Source organism: Peromyscus eremicus, chromosome 1 (genome assembly GCF_949786415.1).
Source record: "Peromyscus eremicus chromosome 1, PerEre_H2_v1, whole genome shotgun sequence".
Lineage (NCBI taxonomy): Eukaryota > Metazoa > Chordata > Mammalia > Rodentia > Cricetidae > Peromyscus > Peromyscus eremicus.
The window spans coordinates 37,315,691-37,341,434 of record NC_081416.1 but is presented as its reverse complement, the minus strand read 5'-3'; the positions used below and the strand labels follow the sequence as shown (position 1 = coordinate 37,341,434).

The 25,744-nt window shown below is 43.5% G+C and overlaps 1 protein-coding gene across 1 annotated transcript in view; it reads right to left on the bottom strand.

The window, feature by feature from the left end:
* Pgm5 (phosphoglucomutase 5) overlaps positions 1-25,744 on the bottom strand; it is a 172,220-nt gene that overhangs the window by 38,229 nt on the left and 108,247 nt on the right. Inside the window, exons 8-9 of the mRNA XM_059259492.1 lie at positions 9,509-9,644; positions 5,612-5,795 (exon numbers count right to left, since the gene is read on the bottom strand). Coding sequence (XP_059115475.1) covers positions 5,612-5,795; positions 9,509-9,644 — 320 coding nt within the window. The remainder of the gene's footprint in view (positions 1-5,611; positions 5,796-9,508; positions 9,645-25,744) is intronic.

Here is a 25,744-nt window from a genome sequence, read left to right as displayed (position 1 = left end):
TCTAGATTGCCAGTCTACGGGCAAGTCTGGGGAGGTTATCTTAATGATATACATGGAGATGGGAAGACCCACCCATTGCAGGTGATGGTACTTGCTAGGCGGGGGAGAAAGCAGGCAGAGCACTGGCATGCATGTATTCCTGGCTCTCCCCTGCTGACTACTGGTGTGATGAGATCAGCTCCCTCAAGCTTCTATGCTGTGACATCTCTGCTATAACCTGGAACTGTGAACCAAACAAATCCTTTGTCCCCTAAGTTCTCATTGTTAGGGTATTTTGTCACAGCAACTGGAAGGGAAATCAAGTCAGAAATGAGAACTTAAATTTTTGACTCTTGTAAAGATGGAAGAAATATGTTAATCTTTAGACTTCCTTACCGCACACTTCAAAGTTGCCCATGGACTTCCTAGCCATGCCATGAGGCATAGGCTACTTCAAAGCAGACTGCTGTGCTTACACACAATTTCTGCAGCTGGGCGTCATGGCACACACCTTTAATCCCAGCACTCAGGAGGCAGAGACAGGCAGCTCTCTGTGAGTTCGAGGCTAGCCTGGTCTACAAAGTGAGTTCCAGGACAGCCAGGGCTGTTACAGAGAAGCAATGTCTTGAAAGAAAGAAAGAAAGAAAGAAAGAAAGAAAGAAAGAAAGAAAGAAAGAAAGAAAGAAAGAAAGAAAGGAAAGAAAGAAAGAAAAGAAAGGAGAGAGGGAGGGAGGAAGGAAGGAAGAAAGAAAGGAAAGAAGGAAGGAAAGAAAGAAAGATAGAGAAAGAAAGATAGAAAGAGAAAGAAAGAAAAAACAGACAATTTTTGCATCAAATAAACAGTAAAACTTTTGTATAAAAGGTATTGCTGGGAGCCATGTTCATTATCTACTTCTCTCCTCTAGTTAAGTGGAATTTAGACCAAATAAGAGGTAACTAGGAACTGCCCACTACCATGGGGTCACTCATCTGAGCCTCAAATTTCACTGCGAAATATCTGAAGGCTAGGATAAAACACAGACTTAGCATAATGTTTTCTAATGCTAGTACACACCATCCATCATTTTCAAACCACATACCTGTTCATGCATATGCATGCATGTCTGTAGGAACACACATACCTCCGGGAGTAATGGGGACGGAAAGACAGAAAAAGGGGAAATGATGTATCCTCTGCTCACTCTGATGGTCAAGTTAAGGATTTTGGAGAAAGAGAAGAAACTAATATTTCTTGAGTGTGGATTAGCTACCACCCCCTGCACGGGGAGCTCTATAGAATTTTTATTTTCCTCAAGCATCCTCTATTACCACACATGCTGATTAAGTTGAAGTTCAGCCCAAAGTCAAAGATGGACAGTGACAACAACAGTCTTCAAATCTGTGTCTGTCTAATTTCAAACAACAGAGTGCTGAAGAGGAATGGGGTGCCAAAGAGGACCACATGATGCTGAGGAAGAACAAGATGCTGAAGAGGACCGTGAGCTGCCTTCTGTAGCACATGCACAACTGCAGGAGTATCTGTGTGTTTGGAATACTGCTGTTTTGTTTTCCCTTATGGTTATAACATTTCCGGGTTTTGTTTTGTTTTGTTTTTGTGGGGGGTGGGGGGCAAGGTCTCATTATATGGTTTAGCTTGCATGACCTCAGAATCATGATCCTCAGCTTCCTGAGTGCCAGAATTTGTGTGTGTGTGTGTGGGGGGGGGAACAGAGAGACGGGGGGGGGGGAGCTGTGCTTGGCTGTTTAAAAACAACAGTATTTGAATATCAAAAAGATATAGTAATAAATGTTAGCAAAGGTGTGGGAAGCTGGACCCGTCACATACTGCTGGCAAGAATGTAAAGTGGTAGAACTGGGTTTGATGACTGAATGACAGTACCTTTGAGGTTTAGCCCAACAACTCCACTCTAGTTGAAGATCAAGAGTGCTACAACCAATGTCTGCACAACCACTGCATGTAAACATCCACCCCCGGTTCATTCCAAGAGTCAACAATGGAAACTGCACTGAGAAGTGGAAACCATCAATGGACAAACGGAAAACAACAAAGTGTGGCATCGACAATGGAGGAGACCTCCGTCAACAAAGGAAGGAAGTGCTAGTGTGCAGCACAATACGTTAGGCCACGGAAATGGTCCACCAAGTGAGAATGGTCAAACCACAAAGACCGCACGTGATTCCATCTAGAGGCCATGTCCAGAATAGACAAATCCAAAGACACAGAAGTAGGTCACTGGCTGCCAGGACCTGGAGGCTGGAGGGGTGTTGGAAGGGAGATGGCAGCTAAAATGAGCAAGGTCGCACTGCAGTGTGATAAAAAGGTTCTAAAAGTTAGTGAGGTGGTGACTGCATTACTTTGCCAATGTAAAAACCATTGAAAATAAACAAATTGTACAGTGTGTAGGTTATAGGACCACAAAGCCATTATATATTTATGTTTAGAAAACTGCACAATGAATAAATGCACAAAAGACCAAAATTATGTATTTTGTAGACTTTCAATAAATATCTACTTAGTGAGTACCCCAAAAATACTTTATGACTATTTTGAAAACATACTAGTTAATTTAAACTTAAGTATGTCTTTTAGGTGTCTGTAACTCAGAAAGTATGCTGATTTTGCACAATATTATCTGATGTATGCCTCAGACTCAATGATCCTTGAGTTAAATGTTGGTTTCTGCTGATAAACCAAAAGGTTGCACAGCCCTACGACACTGAGTCCCACCTATACAGTACCTATACAGTCCCTCTATGCTGAGTCCACCTATATAACACCTATACAGTCCCTCTATGCTGAGTCCACCTATACAGTCCCTCTATGCTGAGTCCCACTCAACTGAACAAACTGTGTCAAAGAAGTCACTTTTGATTAGCTGACAATACACGAGCTCAGTGTTAACTGGTCCCTCATCACCCTCACTAAAGCAAAACCAGGCCTGCAGAAAAGCTCCAGTGGGGCTCAGAGCCGCCCTTAAATGGGGATGTCACTCACAGGGCCCTGATATGTAAGGAAAGGAGACGGTCTCTTTTCTTCTCTACGAGGAAATTCCCAAGAGCAGGTCATAGAGACACTGATCTATTTATAACTACATTTGTGCTCAGGTGGAACAGTGGAGGGAGGAAAGCATTAATATATTCAAGAGAACTACTATTTGTGGTTATGGAGGGAATGGAGAGTGGAATAACCCCACATCAGAATCTGAGATCCAGGGGAAGAATGGCCTGATATAACTGACTAAAGAATATAAAGAATATAAGAATATGGCATCTGCCGGGCGGTGGTGGCGCACGCCTTTAGTCCCAGCACTCGGGAGGCAGAGGCAGGCGGATCTCTGTGAGTTCAAGGCCAGCCTGGTCTACAGAGTGAGTTCCAGGAAAGGCGCAAAGCTACACAGAGAAACCCTGTCTTGAAAAACCAAAAAAAAAAAAAAAAAAAAGAATATGGCATCCAAATACTGAATGCCCCAGAAAAGAAATAAGGTAGAGAAATGTTGAATCAAACAACTAATGAATTAGCTCAACAGCTAAGCTGCCCATGACTAGACAACATCGTTAATGTAGCTGTATCTAGACCAGTCCCCCGAAAAGACGGTCCCAAGCTTTCTCCAGAGACCACAAACCTCACAAGGATACTTTAGACAAGATGGGGGGAATCCAGGGTGGTAGAGCTGTAGACCCAGAAACATACTTTAGAAAGTATATATTTCAAGCCTCTCGAATCTTATGGCAACAAAACGCAAGTGAGCCTTGAGGATGGGGAAGGCTGGTCCAGAGGGAAAGTGAAACAAAACCGGAAATGTGGATTCAGGACAGAAGGAGGCAGAGCCGTCAAGTGAGCACCCGACTCCCGTCACCACCGACGGCCAGATCACTGTTGTCATTTCCTGAGAGGCCGGTTGGCAAGAACTGTCCTTGGTGAGACGATGAGCCACAGACTGTGTGGGGTGCTCCCTACCGAAGGGGAAACTAGTGCGTTTGTCTATCTTAGAAAGGAAACTTATACGTCTTTCTATCTGATTTCGTTCCATTTCTGAAACAACTGTGTGCAGTGAGTATTCTATGGATGGAGAAGAAAGTGTGGGGCTAAGAAAACAAGGAACTTCCCTGAGTTCCACCTAGCAAATGGCATGATTCTACTCTGTCTTCCAGAACTTGACTGCTTTCTTGACTTTTGCCTTTCTCAGCTGACCTTAAGGACTTCTAGAATAAAGCACTGCTTATTTTCATTTTTTATTTATTTATCTGTTGGTTGGTTGGTTGGTTGGTTTTTCGAGACAGGGTTTCTCTGTGTAGCCCTGGCTGTGCTAGAACTCACTCTGTAGACCAGGCTGGCCTTGAACTCAAAGAGATCCACCTGCCTCTCTCTCCCAAGTGCTGGAGTTAAAGGCATGTGCCACCATCACCTGGTGCATGTTTTCATTTTTAATGTATGTGAGTGTTTTTGCCTACATGTATGTCTGTGTATCACGTGTATGTCTGGTGCCCACAGAAACCAGAAGCGGGCATCAGAGCCACTGGAACTAGAGTTTCAGATGGTTGTGAGCTGCCATGTGGATGCTAATAACTGAACCCGGTCCTCTGTAATGGCAAATGCTCTTAACTGCTGAGCCATCTCTCCAGCTCAAAGGACTGATATTTTGATGGCGATTTAAAAAATAGCTATAAAACTAAGCCAACTGGAGGTAATACCAAGAGAATAAAAAAGAATGTACCAGGATTTGGAGTACCCCAGTACTGGCGCTTTCACATCAAAGATGACAGGGAAAATACTAGTTAAATTAGGCTAGCAGGAACACATCTTATCTAGTCCCAAACACCTGCAGCACCTGCCTCATGTTACGGTCTTCACTTATGAACAATATGTAAGAAGACAAGAACTCGGGGATTTACAAACTGAACCACTCTTAACATTACTTGGGTTGTATTACGTACTCTGTAAATGTTAACGTCTATGATGTGCTCCCAGAAGGGTCAGTACTTGCCATAACCAATAAATACACAAGACCGAGAGGGAAAAAAAAATCAGTGTAGAGACATCAACTTTTCTCACACAGTTCACAAAGACAGGAGAATAATGGAGTTGGCTGCAGCTGGCTTTGCTACTTGCCTGAGATTAGCATTCAGCCATGAATCTTCCACTTGGCTTCCTGGGCAAACTTTCCAACTCTTCTTTCCCTCCCAGGGACACTGAACTTATCTAAGCCCTTGTGTTTCCTTGATGACATAAGGTAATAGAAGATAAAGTACCCATACACTGGGAGATCCCGACGACAGGGATATTTTGCTCTAGGAACTCCTCTGAATTTATCACCAAGAATAGCCACCACACAAAAGCACCTGTTAGGCTGCTACCATTTAAGAAGGAAATGAGAGACCTATTCCTGTTTGAGGTCTTGGTTCATCAGTTACCAGGTGTAAACAATATGGGACTAACAGGCCCAGGTTCTAATCCACCCTCCACCAGTAAGGAGGTAACCTTGATGGAGGGCTTCCTCTTCCTGTATGGAGAACTCTGTTGTTCAAAGCGAAGAGCACGGAGAAGCCGACCCCTCGAGATTTTTCCAGCTCTGCACCCTCTGCCCACCAGCTTTGCCTGATCCACCTGTTTCTGTGATTCCCTAGCAAGTACCTGTTTCTTGGTCACGGTGCCATCCACGGGGTCCACATATTCAAAGCTGTCTGTCTTTGCAACACTGTAAATGTGGCTCCCCACAGCAAACTGCTGGCCAATGAAGGACTTGTCTGTAACCAGAGCCTCCAGGTCCCTCATGATGTAATAGGTCGCCTTGGGCTCCAGTCCCTCATAGTCAAACCTGTTGTGGGGAGGACAGAAAAACCCAATCAGAGAACCAGCAGCTGGGTGGACTGATCCCTGGAAAGGAGATAAAGAAAAGCATCTTGAACAGGTTTCACTTTCTCCTCACAGCCTTTACAATGCAGTCTCCACATGGTGGCCAGTGGCCTTGGAAATTCAACTTATGTCGCTCCTTTCTTATAAGCCCCTCCCCAAACTCCTGTCATGTTAAGGGGAAAAAAAAAAAAAACCCAAGCACAGACTGTGGGATCCAACCCTGCCCTACTTAGCATGATCTGAACTGACTTTGTCCCACTTTGCACTCTATTTAGTTCACTTGCTCCAGCCACCACGGCCTCCACTCCAGTCCCCGGTGACACCTCAGACACTCCTGGCCACTCTGCTCTTGCTGTTTGCCCCTCCATCTCGTACATTCTCAGATTTCTTTGCACCTGGTACCCTCAAAGCACTAGCTCATCCTTTTCTTTCCGTCTTCAGATCTCTGAAAGTGACACTCTTGAGCAGCCATCCATCCATTCAAGGTGCTTCCCTTTCTCCCCTCGCCCGTCACTCCCTGCACATTTTCTACCGCATTGTCTTGAGAATTCCCTCTGGCTTATTTGCTTACTTCAAGTCTGACTTTGCCCTTCAGAATGTGAGTCCAAAAGGCCACAGACCTCAGTTCTCTTATTCCCTGATGTCTCTGGAGCACAGTGCATGCTATGTAAGTAATCTGGGATAAGGAAGCAATGGGGTGGGGGTGGGGTGGGGAGCAGGAGCAAAGAGAGAGGAAGAAAGTGAATGAATGTACTATAAAAATCCCTGGAGAACTTGAAAGAAATGTCACAAGTGCTCCATTCCAAAAGTCTCCCTATCCACAAGCATCAAATGTAATAGTAGCTTTGGGGTGATCAGGAGGAAAAAAAGAAAGACTAAAAATTATCCCTGCCCTGTTTATTTTCGAGTTTGAAATAAGATGATGCATACCACACAGCTGGCACATGCCAGGCATCAGAGCTTTAAAAAAAATCTGTTCATTGGTTGGTTGGTTGCTTGCTTTTTTTGCTTAGTCACTGACATAAAGAAAGTGTCTCTCCAAACATCAGTTAATAGGCTCCAAATTCAACTGGCATCCCATGGAGGGGTTGACTATCTACAAAGGGAGCCAGGGGAGGAGCCCTGGGCCCCAATGGCTTCAGAAGGACTTCACATCCGGGCTTCTGCAGAACAGAGAATGCTCAGGGTGAGCCAAAGGATGGAAGCCCTGAGTAGTTGCTACTACTTTTATCACCTTGAAAGGTTTAAAGACGGTCAGTAAATATCAGAACACTTGCCAAAGTTGGGGTCATGGAACGACACCACATCTAAGCACATCCTCTTCTTCCTCCCACACCAGGCATTTCTTCCTCAGCTTCAGAAACAAGGTAACAGGAAAGTCCTTAGAACACTTGGTAAATGTGTTCAGATGTGGGGTTCTTATTAGAGATAGACACTCTGGGGGTGGGTGGGGGACCCATCTAGGAGCCAGGCATGGCTCTTACTTGTAATCCCAGCACTCAGAAGGCTCAGGCAAGAGAATTAAAAACAAGTTCAAGGCCAGCCTAGCTCCACAGTAAGATTCTATCAATCAATCAATACATAGTAAAAGTCTATAAATAAATAGTTAGACCAAGACACAGCAGACAGGGGCAGGAAGATGGACAAGACAGGAGAACATCGGAGGCAAAAATTCAAAACTTGAGAAGGTTTACTAAAGAAGAAGCCCACACTGAGTTTAAAGCTGAGATCTTGTACAAGCACCAGACCTAGTGGGTTCATCTGCTCGCACAAGCGACTCCTGACACCCTCTCTTCTCCTCCCTCCCTCTACAGCCCAAGGGCTCCTCCAGCTGCCTCCGCCAGCACCACATTTTCATGGGAAGTGGAGAATTGCTCCCGGAGTTTACCCAGACCAAAAAAATAAAAAATTTGAAGACCTTTCTTCACTGCAACTTCAGTCTCAGTATTAGTGACACTGAAATTGTTTTATCATCTCCTCCCTCCCTACCAAGAAATCTTGTCAGCTAGAAATCACTTATTTCAAAAACTCCTCCCCTCCTCCCCCATGTGCTGTTTGCTAGGATTACAGGAGACTGTCCTTCACTGTGCCTGCCCCCGTGCCCCCGCTTCTTAATCTCTGTGAGTTTTCTGGACAGCAATTGGTAATACAGTTGAATGTCCTGCAAGAAATTAAGTCTCCATTGCATAGTATTCTCTAATATGGTATTGTTATGAAAAAGACAACTAACATTACAAGCTCTTGGCCACAAAACATGAAGTATATTATAAATACACTTATCATCACACCATTTCTTCAAAACACAGGCAGGAACCTAAACAGTCATTCCACAAATTATAAGGAATGTATCTCTGACTCAGAGTAATCACTCAGCTAGCTAGCAGGCACAAAATATTTTTGTCAGGTTGGAATCTTTATAAAATATTCATGCAACAGAAGAAATTCATGTGCCTATTAGTCTTTGGATGTAATTTAAGCAAATACATAAATAAAACTCCCCAAGAATCAGGGGTATGTGGCCCATGTTAGAAATATTGATGAGCAAAACAAGGTCCTATCTACCTTGAGAATTTCTGTTTTATGGCTCAATGCATAATATGCTGGTTTATTTATTTTCACATTCCCAGTCTTCTTAACTAACCAGGGATCAAAGCTATTATGGCTGTTGTCTATATTTCCCAGAACATTGCAGTCCCTTAGAGTTTAATAAGCACTCTCATGGTCTCCCTTATTCTCTGATATTTATCTAAGATGCTTCTTAAAAGAAGAAACAATCACCATATAAGGGAAAAGTCTAGAACTCTTTGCCCCTCAAGCTCTTGAAACTCAACTGAATACCCAAAGCTGATAACTGCACACAAGCGAAGCAAAATGAGTCACAACCTCTGCCTTTAGCAGAGTCTGAGGCTCCTTTCCCCACATAGTTGCTCATGGTCAACTCTTTTTTCTAGCACCCTTTCCCTAAGCATGGCTTGGTAGTAGGTACACATACCTGGCACACACCTAGGTGGCATAACCTTGGAATGTTCTTATACTTTCTTACTTCATCAAGAGGAAAGGGATAGACCAACTACCCTGAGTCCTGGCCAATCATTCTTTCATCTGCCTCCTTCAGAGATAATATTTCCCTCCACTGTGTCTCTTTTCATCAGGGTAAGCCTCTAGTAAAAAATCTGGGGCTGCTGAGCCATGTGGAAAATGCAGAGTCCTGGCTCAGCCACGTCAGAATCCTTCTGACCATTAGTATGGACATTAGACCCAGGATGGGAGAAGATTTCAAAAGCATCAAATTGTGAGCTTTTGTGTCTGCCCACTTCTTTAAGAGATCCATATAGAACAAACAAGTAATGTGTCTGCTTTGACTGCGGGACCCACGGCTCCCCAGGAACACAAGGAATTTCTCAAAGCTTGGCATTTTGATACCCTCTTAGCATGACCACCCACTTACCTTATAGTTTCAATGAAAAGATTAGGGCAGGATGTCACCAGGGCAAGTAAAATCTGTCCTTTCATTTTAGTAGCCTTTGATACTAATCCCAAACAATCAACCCCAGCCTTCCAGTCCCTCAGATGTTTCTAAAAGATGCTTTCTTCTTAAATTCTAGCCCATAAGGTTTAGAAAACATCTCTAAGAGTGGTTCTCAAGACACATGCAGAGACCCTGCTCATTCTCACCTGCAGTAGTAGTGGCGGCCATATTTGGCCCAATGATCTCTAACAATTTCCTCCACACTCTGCTTCCGGGCAGCAATAATGGACAGCCAGACCAAGACAGCCCAGAGGCCATCTTTCTCTCGGAGGTGATCAGATCCTAAGGCAAAAAGAGAGACTCTGGTGAGGGTTCTCTCCTGGGGAAAAGCAAATGTAACAAGACCATTTAGCAACTTGGAGTTTTATCGACAAGGCTGTATATTTTTACCCACTGTGCAGAATTGGCATATTATCATATACTTGTTTTTTTCTTTAAAAATATGTAAATGAAATTCAAATAATGTAAAATAACAAAACTATAATAAAATCCTCAAGATTGTTGAAGAAATTGAAGACCCAAATGACATAATGATGCATCAAATATGGACAAATGCTTTGAAGAAATTAGAGTAGACCCTGGCACCAGAGGGCAGCAATAAAAGCTGTGGTTAGTACAAAAGACACATTCTTCTGTAACCTATGGATATGGATTTATTTGGGGAAATGGTCTTTGCAGGTATAATTAAGTTAGGGATCTTGAAATAAAGTCATCCTGGAATATCCAGTTGGGTCCTAAATCCAATGACAGTGTTCTTACAACCAAAGACATGGAAAAGGGGAAATAGAGCCTGGAATTATACTGCTGTGACCTAAGACATACACAGAGGCACCTGAACCTGAAGAAGCCAGAAGGGATGCTGCACCATAGTCTCAGTGGAAGCAGGCCCTGGCAGCCCCTTCATGCTGGATGCCTTTAGTGCTCTGGAACTAATGAGAGTCCATTTATACCACTCAAACCACCCTCACTGTAGTTCATCAAAGGAGCCAGGACAGGAACTCAAGCAAGGCAGGAACCTGGAGGCAGGAGCTGATGCAGAGGCCATGGAGGGGTGCTGCTTACTGGCTTGCTCCTCATGGTTTGCCCAGCCTGCTTTCTTATAGAACCCAGGGCCACCAGCCCAGGGATGGTCCCGCCCACAATGGGCTGGGCCCTCTCCCATCAATCACTAATTAAGAAATTGCCCCACAGGCCTGCCTACAGCCCGATCTTAAGAAGGCATTTTCTTCATTGAGCTCATGTTGAACCATTACAGCAACTCTGGACACTAATGTAGCTGTGAGGTCAGGTTCAGTGAGTTAATCACACCTGAGACTGAGAGAGCAGGATGATGAAATGGACACAGACATCTAGAGAAGGCATCCCATCCAAAGGACAGCGAACTCAAAGTCCCAGAGGCAGGGATGACTGAAAAGCTGAATCCTGCAGCTATTTATACAGAAAAGAGAACCATTTCTAACTGTGACCCTAATACAAATAACTCATACAGGCTGAATGGGGAGTTTGCTGTGCCACGCAGGTCCAGGAGTGTGTGTTGCAGATACACTTAACATCTGTCTCTTGGGCAGCTTTCTCTGGAGTAGACAAAGTGCTGACTTGGAAGGAATGTGCTGTAGTGTGGAACAAGCATGAGGAAGGCTTTGAAATGTGGAGCACAGCAAACCTTTGCTGCTTGCCAGGTGTGAAACGGCATTTAAAAGTTACTAGCCCATGTCAGGTGGTGGTGGCGCATGCCTTTAATCTCAGCACTTGGGAGGCAGAGGCAAGCGGATCTCTTGAGTTCAAGGCCAGCCTGGTCTACAGAGTGAGTTCCAGGATGGCCAGGGCTGCACAGAGAAACCCTGTCTCAAAAAAAAAAAAAGTTGCTAACCCTTCCAAGCCTCAATTTCTTATCTGTAATATAATGGTACTATCACCAATCTTGTGACCCTGTAACAATTTAATCAAGTTCAAAGGGCAGGCACTAGGATGGTGGTGCTTGCCTGTATCCCCAGCTACTCAATAAGGTGGGGCAGCATTGTGAGTTCGAAGTCAGCCCAGGTAACATAGTAAGGCCATGTCTTTTAAAAGGCAGTGAAGGGAAGCACATTCTAGAGACCAATTTTGCGTGTTCAGATCCTATCTTAGCCACCTACTTCTGTATGCTATACTTGGTTATACTACAAGAACAGTTAACAGCTTCTACCCTATGGCTTCTTCTGGGATTAATCAACTAAATCTCCATACTTAGAAGTGACTGAGATGTCACAGAGGCTGGTGGCTGAAGGTAATTCTCATAAGATGCCTACAATGCTGATCCTCAACACTTGTTTTAAAACAAGTCATTCTGTTATTAACACAATTCTCTTTCTCCTTCTTCTCAACCTAGCAATAGCAACATCTTAGGAAATGAGACTGGGGTCAGAAGTGGACCACTTCCTATGGCAATCCGGCAGTGAGAATGGACAAGCTCATTCTTGGTTTTAAAGTGTTGAAAAATCAACAAAGCAGACTCATGTCACGGAGCTCTTAAAACCTTGAAAATGAGACAAAGTGTTTTCTCAGTTAAGTCAAACATCTGTAAGGACTAAAACTGAAACTACAGACTATTTACCATTGTTTTCTACCTACATTACTAAATGTTAAATATTTTCTCTAGGGGAGAAAAACATGTAACCAGAGAGGACAGCAAAGTAACTTAAACCAATAGGAAAAAGAGTCACATCTTTAATCTCCAGTTCTTAACACATGCTGATCGATGGTCTGCCAACACACTGTTGGATGTCCCACCGTGGCTGGCTCCAGGTTAAGAAGACCCTGGGCATTAATCATCACACCATAAAGAGACTTGTCCCAGCCAGTGAGCTCTTCATGCTGCTACAAGAAATGGAAGAAATTTGGAAGACTCGAGCATAGCAATATGGCCAGCTGCCCAAACAACAAGCCTAGGACACCCTGCCCAATGCAATCATCTCAATCCTTCTTGTCCTTTTATAGCTGAAAAAAAAGTCACTTTTACTTACTGGCTGGAGAAAAATACCCCTTTGTCTAAAACAAGAGCTTTGCATACCTTAGATCTCCAGCTGGATCCCATTACCAGAGATAGAACCATTAGATGCTGTGAAGTCCTTAAGAAAGATGTCAGAATTTAGTGGCATGGAGACACAGAGTTCTTTCAGAGGGATAAAACCCACCCCAGTCATCTGCAAATAACACGCAGTAAATTGTGAGCTGTCCTGAACGTCTTTGCCAACAGAGGTAACATTTGCCAAGAACCATAAGGGACCAGTGATCAAGTGAAGTTAGCTGGGCTCTCTAGTTCATTGAAGAAGTGAGAGAGACAAGAAATGATGCTGCAATTATTTCGATGTTGCCTTTGGATGATCACAGTGCTCAGCAGGGGTGGAGTCCTTTAACATATCTTTAAGACAAGTGAACCCCAATGCTCTATCAGTGTCAGGTACATTATATAGAAATATGAATGCACAAAGAAGCAAGGAGTTTCCCAAAAGCCTACTACAAACAGGGGGAAATGTACACACACACACACACACACACACACACACACACACACACACTATAAGGTAGATAGATAGATAGATAGATAGATAGATAGATAGATAGATAGATAGATAGATAGAGATATAGGACATAAATAATGAACTGAATATTGTAAAATGTTTCCAGGATTCAATAAGAGAGGAACCCCAATAGACAGCTGTGGGAAAGGCAAGGCACGCTCTTTTCTTTTGAGGACACAGCACCATAAGCCACATCCCAAACTAGAGGAAAGTAACAATGGCCAGCAAACATCTGAACAATGTTCAGTCTTACTGTAGTCAGGGAAAAGCCAATGGGGTAGGACAGCATTTGGAGACTGCCACACTAGCAAAGCCTGCCTTAAAAAGGAACTTTCCCAGCAAGAGTAAAGCACCAACGTAGATGAGGGCTGTTTGGTCCAGTAGTTGATAATAATGACCAAAAGCCTCTACACGCTGGTGGCCTCTGGACTCTGCTGTTCTCTTCCTTAGCCTTTACTCTTAACAGACATTCACTAATGGAGATAACTTAGAGGGAAAACTTGGAAGAATAAATATTAATTGTTGACCAACAGAGTAATTGTGAAAAAGCCGAAGGCAAACCTCTTGCATAGATAAGATCTTAAACAAGACTCTTCAGTAACACAGAGTGATGCTCATGCAATTTTAATAAATGGAAACATTAGTTTAACAAAAATAATATTGTGTGTATTCTTGTGGGAAGTACATGAACGCATGTGGGCACAGGTGGATAACAGAACTACTAACAATGCTTATACAGCTCTGAAATGTCAGAACTCTGGTTGATTTTCTTCTCTTGCTTTATTTCTAAAATAAACATGTACACATTACTTTGAAAAGAAAACTTGAATTTTTAAATTTGTCAGTGATGCATAGAGATTCAGATGTGAAACACGTGTGTTTCAGAATGTCACGTGGTTGGATTCAGCCAGTATGCAGCCTTTTGAGGTAGGCTTCTTTCACTCTGCAATATGCTTATCCATGTCCTTCCTGTCTTTTTGTGGCTGGGGGCGGGCGTCACCTTTGGGGTCCTGAGTAACACCAGTACAGTTTTTGAAGCTTGGTTCCTCTAACTGCTGGCTAGCCGTACAGCCAAAGCCTACCATTCGGTTGGGACAAAGTGAGGAGAATTTAGGCCCAATTTCAAAAGTCTAAAAGTACCACTCAGCTTTCCTTCCTCTATCCAAGCCAGCCTGACCCAAGCGCACCTCACCTTCATCTGCCCAGCCTGCACCACAGCCATCATGCCTGAATGGGCCACAGTTCTTCGCTGCCAAACTCCAGCAAAAGGTGGCACAAACAGGATCTATTTTCTTGTCACAAATATCACTGATCCTTCTCCACTCACATCAGACCTGGAGTATTTTCAAGCTTTAAAATCACATTCCTTGGGTCTGTGTGATGTCTCAGTGGGTAAAAGTATCTACCACACAAGCCTGATGACCTGAATGTGATCCCTAGAACCCACAGTGGAAGGGGAGAAGCAATGTCCAAAAATTGGTCTTTGACCTCCACACACATGCCCCCCACATTATACATGCACACACCATCATCATCATCATCATCAACATCATCATCATCATCATTTCCTCAGGGTCAGCAGTCACCAATGCACATACTATACTCACCAGAGGGGAGAAGAGATAGGGAAAAAAATAAATGAAGGCAATAAAGGAAAAGTAGAAGGAATTTCCTTAAATGAGCAAATCAATAAAGCATCACACACAGATGTTGCTACCAGGTCCAATCAGCACAACTAAACCTCGGGAATCTTGGATCTGTCAGTTAGGAAATCCAGGACATACTGCACTCACCCCTGACACAGCTTGGGGATCCAGGGCATCCTGCATTCACCCCTGACACAGACAGGAGATCCAGGGCATCCTGCACTCACATCTGGCACAGATAGGAGATCCAGAGCATCCTGCACTCACATCTGGCATAGCAAGGTGCATCCTGCACTCCTACCTGGCATATCTAGGAGATCTAAAGTGTCCTGCACTCATGCCTGATACAGCTAGGCAATCCAGGGCATCCTGCACTCATGCCTGATACAGCTAGGCAATCCAGGGCATCCTGCACTTGCATCTGGCCCAGCAGAGCTGTCAAGACTGGGACTAAACTCTAGCACAACCCTGGGTGGCAAGTTACAGTCACTGGAGAACTTTAAAAATCGCCCATGTTCATTTCCCCATAGGACCAGTCACACCAGGCGTTGGGAATCCTTTCAAATAGCCCCCTGAGTGAGTGTCATAGGCAGCCAGGGCTGGGAGAGGCTGCTTGGGGAGGAAGTGCAGTCTCGTGCTGGCTTAGGGGTTCAAGTCTGCCTCCTCTGCTTTAAGTTGGGACAAAGATAATAGCTACTGCCTTCCAGTTCAAGAGAAACACTGGCCTTGTCATGTGGGTGATACTCACTCCAGTCTTATGGTTTCTTTCTGTCCTTTGCATCTGTAAAAGTGAGGGCTTGGCCAGTTTTGGAGTGACTGATTGATTCTAGGACTTTCCCAGTTACTTGGATGTGAGAAGTCCCATCTCCTAAGAAGCTTCTAAGTCCTTGGCAAAGCAGAATAGTGGCCATCCAATAGAAAGGACCACTTGTCCAAAGAGGTTCTGGGTCATTTTTAGGAAACATGCACATTTAGCATGTGCCTTTGCACATACACTCCCTGGACCCCAAAATGGCACATGGCATATACACCCACACAGGTATATATGTAAACATCACACTGACCATGAGAGCAGACGTTACAAGCAGAGTAAACTCCCTTCTGTGATAACAGGAGAACCAGGCACTGTTCTCTGCTAGTTTATACATCTCTTTCCTAAGTTCTACAATTTGACAATCCTTTCTTACAGACAAGGGATGCAGTGAAGTCACCCATTTGAGGTCACACAGCTGTTAAGTAACAAAAAGAAGGTTTGAATCTGAGCAGCTTGGCTCCAACAGCCTCCGGCCTTCCTGCCTACTGGAAGAGTACAGTGACAACAGCAGTCCCAGAAGGAAGCAGGCAAAGGAACCGTGTGGTGAGGGGATCACTGAGGCCATCCATCCTAGGACCTGGGGCACGGATGTGCAATCCTGTCTTCTCACACTCCGCATCTCAGGAGCTCCTATCTGCTCACTCGTAATTCTCATTCTGTTGTGGCATTCTCTCCATCTTCACGTCATCTGCCCAAGACAAGGATTTATCTTCTTTACATAGCAGGACCATGAAGTAAAACCAGGGGATCTCCATCCTTCTGGATAGACTCCAGAATGTGCTAAAGAATCGTGACGCAATTTGTTGTGTCAGTTTCTCAAACTAATGCTATTCAGCTCTTTCACATTTGGTAGAAAGGAAGGCTCACTAAGAAACACTCGTCTTTCTATGCTAAAAAAAATAAATGTTTGGAAATATACAGATGCTCATCAGTGGGTGAACAAAGCTCACCTGCCTGGAATAGGGTCAGAGCCTGCTGTGAGTTCAGAAAGGCCATGCAGCGACAACCACTGCCCTCATGCCTCTGCACTGTAGGCTCCACGGGTCTTGATAAGTCGAGTTGTGGTAACAGATGAACCATATGAAAGATACAGTGCAGTACTGATATCTCATACAACGTGATCGGGCTAATCATCCTTTTAGCACTGCCTTGCAAACTCTACAGGGAAACGGCTTACATCTAGAACTTCTCTTCACTGTATTCCTGGCCTGCCTCCTGAAAGGTATGAAGGAAACCTTTGCTGGGTGAATAAATGAATGACAGTATGAACTTCTGGCTCCTCCCTAAAAGTGAGGCTAGTGAGAGCAAGCTCCTATTACAGTGGTGGAAACTGTAATTACCTATTACAGTGGCGGAAACTGTAATTACCTATTACAGTGGCGGAAACTGTAATTACCTATTACAATGGCGGAAACTCCACCAGTCACCTGCCCGCGAGGATCCATCTCACCGGTAAGAAGATGGAGGTGCAGAAAAGCAAAGCTGTCCATCCAAGTCAACAGAACTGCAGAGCAGGGGTGTCAAGACTAGAGCTAGTTCTGTCAGCTCCTGGTACCATGGCGTTTGCAGGACACCATCCTACAGGGTACGTGGAATTGATTCCATCTCCATACAAAAGGATAATGATGGATTGCTGGCATCACTGAAACGTCAGCAGCAGGTGTTGGAGAACCAGCAAGAGTGAGTTCGAATCCTTGCTTGGTCAAGGTGACTTTAGCCAGTGGCCTGAGCCTCCCTAAGCCACGGTGACTTCATCTGTAAAACAGGGGCCGTTTATGGTCCCTTCTTCATTTCGTGGTAGAGAATAAAGCAGAGAGGGGTGCTAGGCATTGTGTCTATTGCTTAGGAGGTATCCATAAGTAACATATATTAGCACTACTTTATTTACTCATTCCTAGTCAATTGACTCTCCAGGTCAGAGAATGGAGCACATTAGCAGTTTCATGGCCAGCCAGTGGATGCACCTCCGTCACAGGAACACATTAGCCCGAGAACAGAGAGCTCTTAATCTATATATCCCACATTATTCCTGTGTTGCCAAGACTCATAGGAAAAACGTAACTCTCTCTGAATTGTTTCCAACAAGTCATATGCAAACCAGGAAGATCCCCAGTGGCTTTCAGGCTAAAGGCCTTTCACTCAGTCACTGCACTCCCTCCTCAATAAGGCCTCTTAGTGACTAGCAATCTCCCAAAACCCATTAGGAAGGCTCAAAGCACAATTTTAGGGATTGCATCTAAATCCCAAAGGATAAGACACCTTCTTTAAAATCCCCTTAATAGACACTGTGCAAAGTAATGCTCATTCTATTTGGAAGTCCTAAGCCTGTGACTAATCAATGGCCATGGTCTCCCAGGCTCTAGGTCCCAGAATGCACTGGAAAGTGCAGCTGGAGCTCAAAGGCACCAATCCATTTAAACGACAGCTCTCATCACTGTTCATCATCAACATGCAGGGTGCACTCATGGTCCATGGAACATGTCCCATGAAAATCTCATGGAGAGGGGTCATGGGATGGACACACTCTTCCCACTCCAATGGGAGTTTTGTTTCCAACACAGCGGGTGATGGCTTGCAGAGAATCCAAAAAGTAGTTTCAATTTTCCAACTTTACAAGGAGGCTCTTGGGGATGTCAATCACGGTGCCTCCACACTCTGCCTAACCTAGACTGAATTGCACACAGCCCATTTCTAACAGTCCTGCAGAGAAACTGCTCTCCCAGCCCTGATAATACTGTCATCACAATGGTTCACCCCTTGTGCAGTCTAGCCAAATTTAGAAGCACTGGCCACAGAGAAGAAAAATCACTGGACTTGATCATCTGAAACTTGGAGGCACGTTGGCCTCTTTCTTTCTCCTGCTGACTGGGCAGAATTGAAAACAGACAAATGTGAAATTAAGTCCCCTTGGAAGGGAGCAGACATAAGCTTTCCTTCATTTGACTTGGAGAAGCATAAAACAGTTGGACAACATGGGAGACTTAAGCCTACTCCGTATCTGTGGCACAGCCCTGTTGTGAACCCAGTCTTAGGCATCGAGAGTAGAAATGAAGGAGAATGGCCTGAGACTGTTGTAAACTGTACAACTTCAGATGTTTGTAGCTCATATGTAGTGAGAGTAGAAATGAAGGAGAATGGCCTGAGACTGTTGTAAACTGTACAACTACTGGGGGCGATAAAAGTTCCTTATGCAAAGGAACTGGAGAATAAGTCAATAAGGCGAAGCACAAGACAGCAGATCCCAGGATGACTGTGTTAAAGACACTAAGCTTTAGTAACATTGAGGACTGAATCACAAAAGCTGGAAGCAGCCCACAGTCAAGCATAGCCATATCCCAGTTAGTGTCAGCACCCACATGGAAATGGAGAAGTTAATGGTACAAACTACCACACTTTAAAATCCAACCATGAGTATGGGTTTTGGAAGGGGAGATCTTTCTAGAACCGTTTTATTAGCTATGAATTTGTGCTGGTGATGATAAGACAGCAAAAAGCATCAAAACTTAGTTTTATAGTTTTATATAATTTTCTTTTTAATCTTCTTTGTTACATCCTCTTGCAACTGGGCTACACTTGTATGGTTTGTGTGTGTTTGAATTGTTCCTGTGAGTTCTCCAAAATGTTGAGATACCCGTATTTCCAGATTTTAACAAATACAACCACTTGAGAATGATAAAAATATAATTACGGATGAGAGGAAGAAATAGCAAAGTTGAAATCCCCCCTCTTTGCCTTCCCTCTTTCCCTCCACCTATCTTTCTGCTTTTCTATGGGTCTTGTAAGCACTTATTGGAAACATACCTTATATCAAAGAATGAGGTCTGAAGAAGACAGACATGGCCCCTATCCTTGGCACATTTACAGAACCTGCATGACAAGCAGAGAAATCCCGCAGACCTCAGAAAATCGGAAGGGTACTGAAGATTCTGTGTGGCAAGGCAAGCCACAAGCCTCTTTCTGTTATACTAAAATCCAAGATGTAAAAACTGCTGGTTCAAGAACATGATGCTGTACTCAAAAATTCACAGGGCAAAAATCCGATGGGACAATTTGGATAAGTGTGTTACTGTCAGGAGTTCTGTATGTAATTCCAAATTTCCATAAAAAAATGGATGCATACATAACTTAGGAATGCCTTGACTCATTTAAATAAACAAACAAAGCTATTACTCTAGAAAATTCAATATAGCATACTTGCTTAGAAACAATCGATACAGTTGTACTGCATCGTTTTCTTTGGCAGGTATGAGAGCCTTTGCCACTATGCAGGTGACAGTACTAAAGCTGATGGTCAAGTGTTGTGTGATATTTTGTTTGTGTTCTGACAAATAAAGCTTGCCTGGAGATCAGAGGGCAGAGCTAGCCACTAGTTAACCATAGAGGCCAGGTAGTGATGGCACACACCTTTAATCCCAGTACTTGGGAGGCTCGTGTCTTTGATCCCAGCACTTGGGAGGCTCACGCCTTTGATCCCAGCACAATCAGGAGGTGGAGACAGGAATATAAGGTGGATGGAGACAAGATCTCAGCCCCTTTTGGTTCAAGTATTGAGAGAGGTAAGAACTCTCTGGCGGCTGCTGCTCTGCTTCTCTGATCTTTCAGCTTTTACCCTGATATCTGACTCCTGGTCTTTATTGATAAGACTAATCAGGATCACGCTTCAGTCAAGCTTGGAGATCTTGACCTAGAGGGCAGTTCTTCAGCATTGCCTGCCACAGGACAAACTCACCAACTCTGGGCTAGGACAATGCATATGCTCTGAAAACAACAAGGCCTCTTAGAAAACTGATGTTAATGACGAAAAATGGAGGAACATTTTCAACAATGCAAAAAAAATTTTCCTCAACTTTTGGCTTTTTAAAAAATTCCTAATTTTAGTATATTAGTAAATTCTCTTCATGTTTGGAATAAGCCCAGATTCCTTTAAAATTGGAAGACGAAGCCCAAATGCCATTCAGATGAATAATCTTCTGTTTGAGTATGTACAAAATGTCCCCACCCCCAGGAAAGCAGCTTTCCAGATCCTTCCTGGGACATGGGTGGACACCTGGTACTAGCACAAAAGATGATTTCACTTCTATTATCCAGTGTCTTTGATAGAGCAATGAATGCAGGTTCCTACTGCCTGGCACCTGGACCTTCTCACACAAGAGAAGCCTGAACATAGATCTGTTCACCAGTCTGCTACTTTGGCACACCCTGAGAACCAGAGATGCCAGCAGGAACATTTCTATTCAGGATATATCTTGCTCCCTGGGGACCTAACCCTGGGCAATGTCTTGGCATCCCTGTGCCGAGGTTGAGTCTTATTTCCAAGCTTTCTTGGCACTGCGTTGAACATTCTTGGTTGGTGCACAGTTCCATGCCCCAGGGACACTGGCAAAGGCCTCTGCTTTGGAAGGCTGAAGTATACTTCAGAAGCTCCTCTGAGTCTTTCTATCTCTCCAGTTCTCTTCCTATGCTCAGCTATGGATTCTGAAAGCCATGTCCTAACATGGAGAGATAGCTCTTATGATGGACCAATTTTTACAAGTTGGAAACGAGGGACACAGAAGCCACTTGGTTGGCCTTCAGTGTCAAACAAGAGTCCTGGATGTGAGCCACAAGCCTTCTGTCCCTGTGTCCTTGTACTGCTTAGTTCAACTCAGTGTGGAATCTCAGACACAGTCTTTCTCCCAGCCCTGATGCAAAGCAAAGACAAATATCTCATCCCTGTCCCTGGATATACACCAGAACGACTTAATCATATTTTCTTTAAAATACAAAGACCCATGGCACCATTTTGAATCACTCTCAGGGATTCAAAGTTTGTGTACAATAGAAACACACACACACACACACACACACACACACACACACACACACACACACACACAAGCTTCCCTGTGATTCTGACACAGCCAGCCCAGAGCCCTTCTAAGCCCTAGTATTAAGGAAGCCTGATGCAAGAGCTGAATGAAGCCGTTTCTCTTCTCTAGATGCAGGGCCATGTTCCTGCAGGCACTGGAGCGCTCACATACTTTCAACTGTTTCGCAGGCAGAAGGAGTCATTTTCATGGAAAGATTGACAAGCATGCTAGAAGCAGTGCACACCAAAGAGACAGAGAACCATCTTTTAGTTCTGCTCGATTTAACACAAATGCAGACTTCTTCCAGGCTCCGGCACCCTGGGAGAGCCATTTCACTATACCTTGGGCTCGGAGGCTTCATCTATCAAAGTAGGCTAACATTTTTAACCTGCCAAAATGGCAGAGGATGCAACAATTTCAAAGCCCTTGACATGAATGAAAAAAATCTTCTGTGTTCCTTGAAAGGAAAATGATAGATACCTCTGGAAGTGAAAGTTGTTCAAATCCCCATCCAGTCCAGCCTCCATGCTGCGGTCAGCATCACTATCTCAAAGCAAAACTCACTGGACGCGCCTGCAGCTGACCTCCCTGTCCATGTGGAATGTGGCTTTCCCACCGCCAGTGAGCTGAGAGCCGAAGCTGTGTCTTGTTGAAGCTCAATATCTAAGGCTATGGCTTCAGAAACTCCCTTCTCGTGATATTTCCAGCTCTGTCTCTTGAAACCCTCCCTCCCCTTTACCTGGCCCCGTGTTCAGAGGTAGCAAATGACAGCCCTTGGGTAAACTCTGAACTCGTGCTTCCGTCCAGGACTAACACTTTATTGGAGGATAGTCATGCTGGTTTGTCTAGTCATCATCTGTGACTCCTTTGGGCTACAGTCATAGAGCTGAGCAGTTTCGATAGAGACCCCATAAATAAAGCCTTATGGCCAGCAAAGCCTAAAATATTTACTATCTTGCCTTTTATAAAAAGTTTTATGACTCTTGCCAAAGATGCTTACAGATATTTTTACCATGATCCATTAGTAAGTGCATTTTACCAAGAGAACTATTGTACACATGTGTGTGCATGTGTATACTTACATGTATGCAGAAATTTTGGCAAGCAACATCTGAATTGCCATGCACTCTCACAGCTTCTATTCCTTAAATCAATTGATGTTACCATATTAATCTCATGATCCATATTTAAAAAATACCACTCCAGGAAAAGTGAGCGATTGAGCAATTGACTACCTAAAAGACACATACATCCCTGCCCTTCCACCTCCACTGGCTTTCTGACATTATACCATATCTGGCAGGGCCTTACTCTTTCATGTCTAGGTCTGAAAATCCTCCCCACTCTTCAAGTACAAGCTCAGCTTCCATCTCTTTCAAAAAGCACACACGTTAAACTTCCAGCCCCTGTGTCTTTTTCCTTATCTCATCTTCTAAACTACATTTTCTAGGCCTCTTTGTGGTCCTTGAAAGTTTTTGTTTTGTAGCCATCTTCTTATCCTTAGGAATATGGTCTTCATCACTTTGTAGTCGATATATCACCCAATACAATGCTCTATAATCACAAAGCAATTAATAAATATTTATTAAGTAGAAATGTGTATTAGTAAGTTGTCCTAGTCTGCTATCTGCTGCGGCGATAAAACACTGACCAAAAATCAATGTAAGAGGAGAAGGATTTATTCACCTTACAACCTCCAGGTCATAGTCCATCACTAAGGGAAGTCAGGGCAGGAATGAAATGGAACCTGGAGGCAGGAATGAAATGGGGGCCATAGAGGAAAGCTGATTACTGGTTTAGTCTGTCTTCATGACCTGCTCAGCCTGTGTTCTGAGGACCACTTGTCCAGGGAACACTACCTAGAGTGGTCTGGGCCCTGCAACATCAATCATTAGTTAAGGAAATGCTCCCCCACACTTGCCTACAGGCCATCTGATGGAAGAATTTTCTCAACCAAGGTGCCCTCTTCCCAGATGACTCTGCCTGGTATCAAGTTAACAACAAACAAAGGGAGGAAGGGGTTTGTTTGGCTTACAGGTTCTAGTCCATCATCAAGGATAGCCAAGCAGGGACTCAAGACAGGAACCTGGAGGCAGGAACTGAAGCAGAGACCATAGAGAAATGCTACTGAGTGATTTGTTCAACTACCTTTCTTATACAGCCCAGGCCCACATGTGCAGGAATGGCACCACCCACAGAGGACTGAGACCTCCTACATCAATTAGCAATCAACAAAATGATCCACAAGTGTGTCCACAGGCCAACAGGATCAAGGCAATTCTTCAGTTAAGGTTTCTTCTTCCCAGGTGACTCTAGGTTTGTGTCAAGTTGACATGAACTAATCAGCACAAAAAGGTACAACATGGCTTGTACATGTAACATTTTTATCCTCTTAATTATAAAGAAATTATAAAGCACATGGTACATTGCAAGCATTCTGTAAATGCTTATGACGATAGAGGAGAAGGGATTATGGGAACTTCACAGTTTCTACTCCAGTTGCCCTGTTTGTGCTATATTACTAGCAACTGAGCAGAATTGCTGTATGCAACACTGGACCTGGCTTGAGCATCTAAAACCTCAAAGCCCATTGACTTCCCTGGTCCCTTCTCTCATATGAAACAGGTTGAAAACTTCACCCCTCACCCTAAGGGTCCAGAAGAAGATTTACCACTGCTGTATGAAAGACAAGGGTAAAAATACCTCTGCTTCTATGGAGAGATCAATAAACCTTCTTGGGCTCAAGATTTCTACATCAATGCTAGGCAAAAAGCACCACCTGATGAGAGATCGCTATTTGTGTTTCAGGCATGCAATATCTGATTGCTGAGTATGAAACAGAAGTATGCAAAATAAATAAGCAAGCAAGCAAGCAAAAACAAAACAAAACAAAACAAAACAAAAGCAACCTCCCTGCAGATTCTCACCTCTGGTTTAGTCCACAGTAAAGTATCCCACTTCTAGAACCATTTTAGGCCTGTGATACACTAAAGTTTAGAATGGAAACAATAAAGCCTCAACCCAACTCAACTACTGCCTACATAAACTTAATATTTCATATTAGTTGGCCTGAAGGAAGAGATAGATTAAAAATGATGAGATCCACAAAAGGCAAGAAAAAGCTAGTAAGTGTATGTTAATAATCAATTGTAATCAGTACAGCTAGAATCTCAGATGACCCAGCTATTAGCCAAACGTAATGGAGATGATCGACAACTTATAGAGACAGGCAATTCTCCTGGAGAACTATTTTAAAAGCAAAGGTAAAGGGTAGAAATAGAAAGCAAACTAAAGTATGCTGGCACACACTAACCATCCCAATATTTGGGAGGTAGAATCAGAAAGATTGAGAGTTCAAGTCCAACTCAAGTTACATAGTGAGACTCTAGCTGAACAAAGCATCTAGCTGAACAAAGCGTCAGAGTTCGTTCCATAGGCCTATCATACACTGGAAACTAAGGAAAGAATCAGAAAATTTAAAGGTAAGTTGTCCTTTTGTCAGCCTGACACAAGCTAGAGTTATTTGGGAAGAGGAACTTCAATTGAGAAATGTCTCTAATGGGTTGACTGTAGGCAAGCATGTGGGCATTTTCTTGATGTAATGATTGACATAAGAGGGTCCAGCCAACAAGGGGTGGTGTCACTCCTAGAAAGGTAGTCCTGGAGTGTTAAGAAAGAAGGCTGGGCAAGCCATGGGGAGCAAGCAAGTAAGTACATTAGCAGCATTCCTCCACAGCTTCTATTGTGGCTCCTGCCTCCAGCTTCCTGCCTCAAGTTCCTGCCTTGACCTCCTTCATGACAGACTATAAGCTGTAAGATGAAGTAAACTTTTCTCCCCAAGTTGCTTTTTGTCATGGTCTTTAACCAAGTGACAGAAACCTAAGACATATGTCAATGAGGATCATCAAAACTTAAACACAAAAAGAAAAAGGAAAGAATAAGCCAAATTAGATAAATGCATGCAAAAGCTTCAAGTCATCTTTGGTCACAGGTGATCTAACATATGGTGTAACTGGAGTCTCATAAGAAAAAGAGGAAATAAAGGATAAATGTTTGAAATGGTAATAACTATTTTCCAAAATTAACAAAAAAATGTAGACCCAGAAACAGGAGAGTTAAAAGGAGGACTAAGTACACACACACACACACACACACACACACACACACACACATACACATGCATGCATGCACACACATGCACACACCTAGACATTAAATTTTAGCCACTGAAAATCAAAAATTTAAAAAAAAAAAAAATGAAGGCAGCTAGAGGGACTTGGAGAAGGCACTTTATATAGAAGAGTCAAAATACAAATTATAACAGTTTTCATGGAAATATGCAAATCAATGGAGTGACATCTTTAAGTTATTAAAGAAGTAATTTTAAACATTTTAACTGTGACAATGGTGCCATGGTTATATACTTTTTACAAGGGCGGTTTTATATTTAAAGATTCCCACTAAAATATTCAGGAATAACAAGGTGAGCTTTGGGGTGGGAGGTTGCTTCATA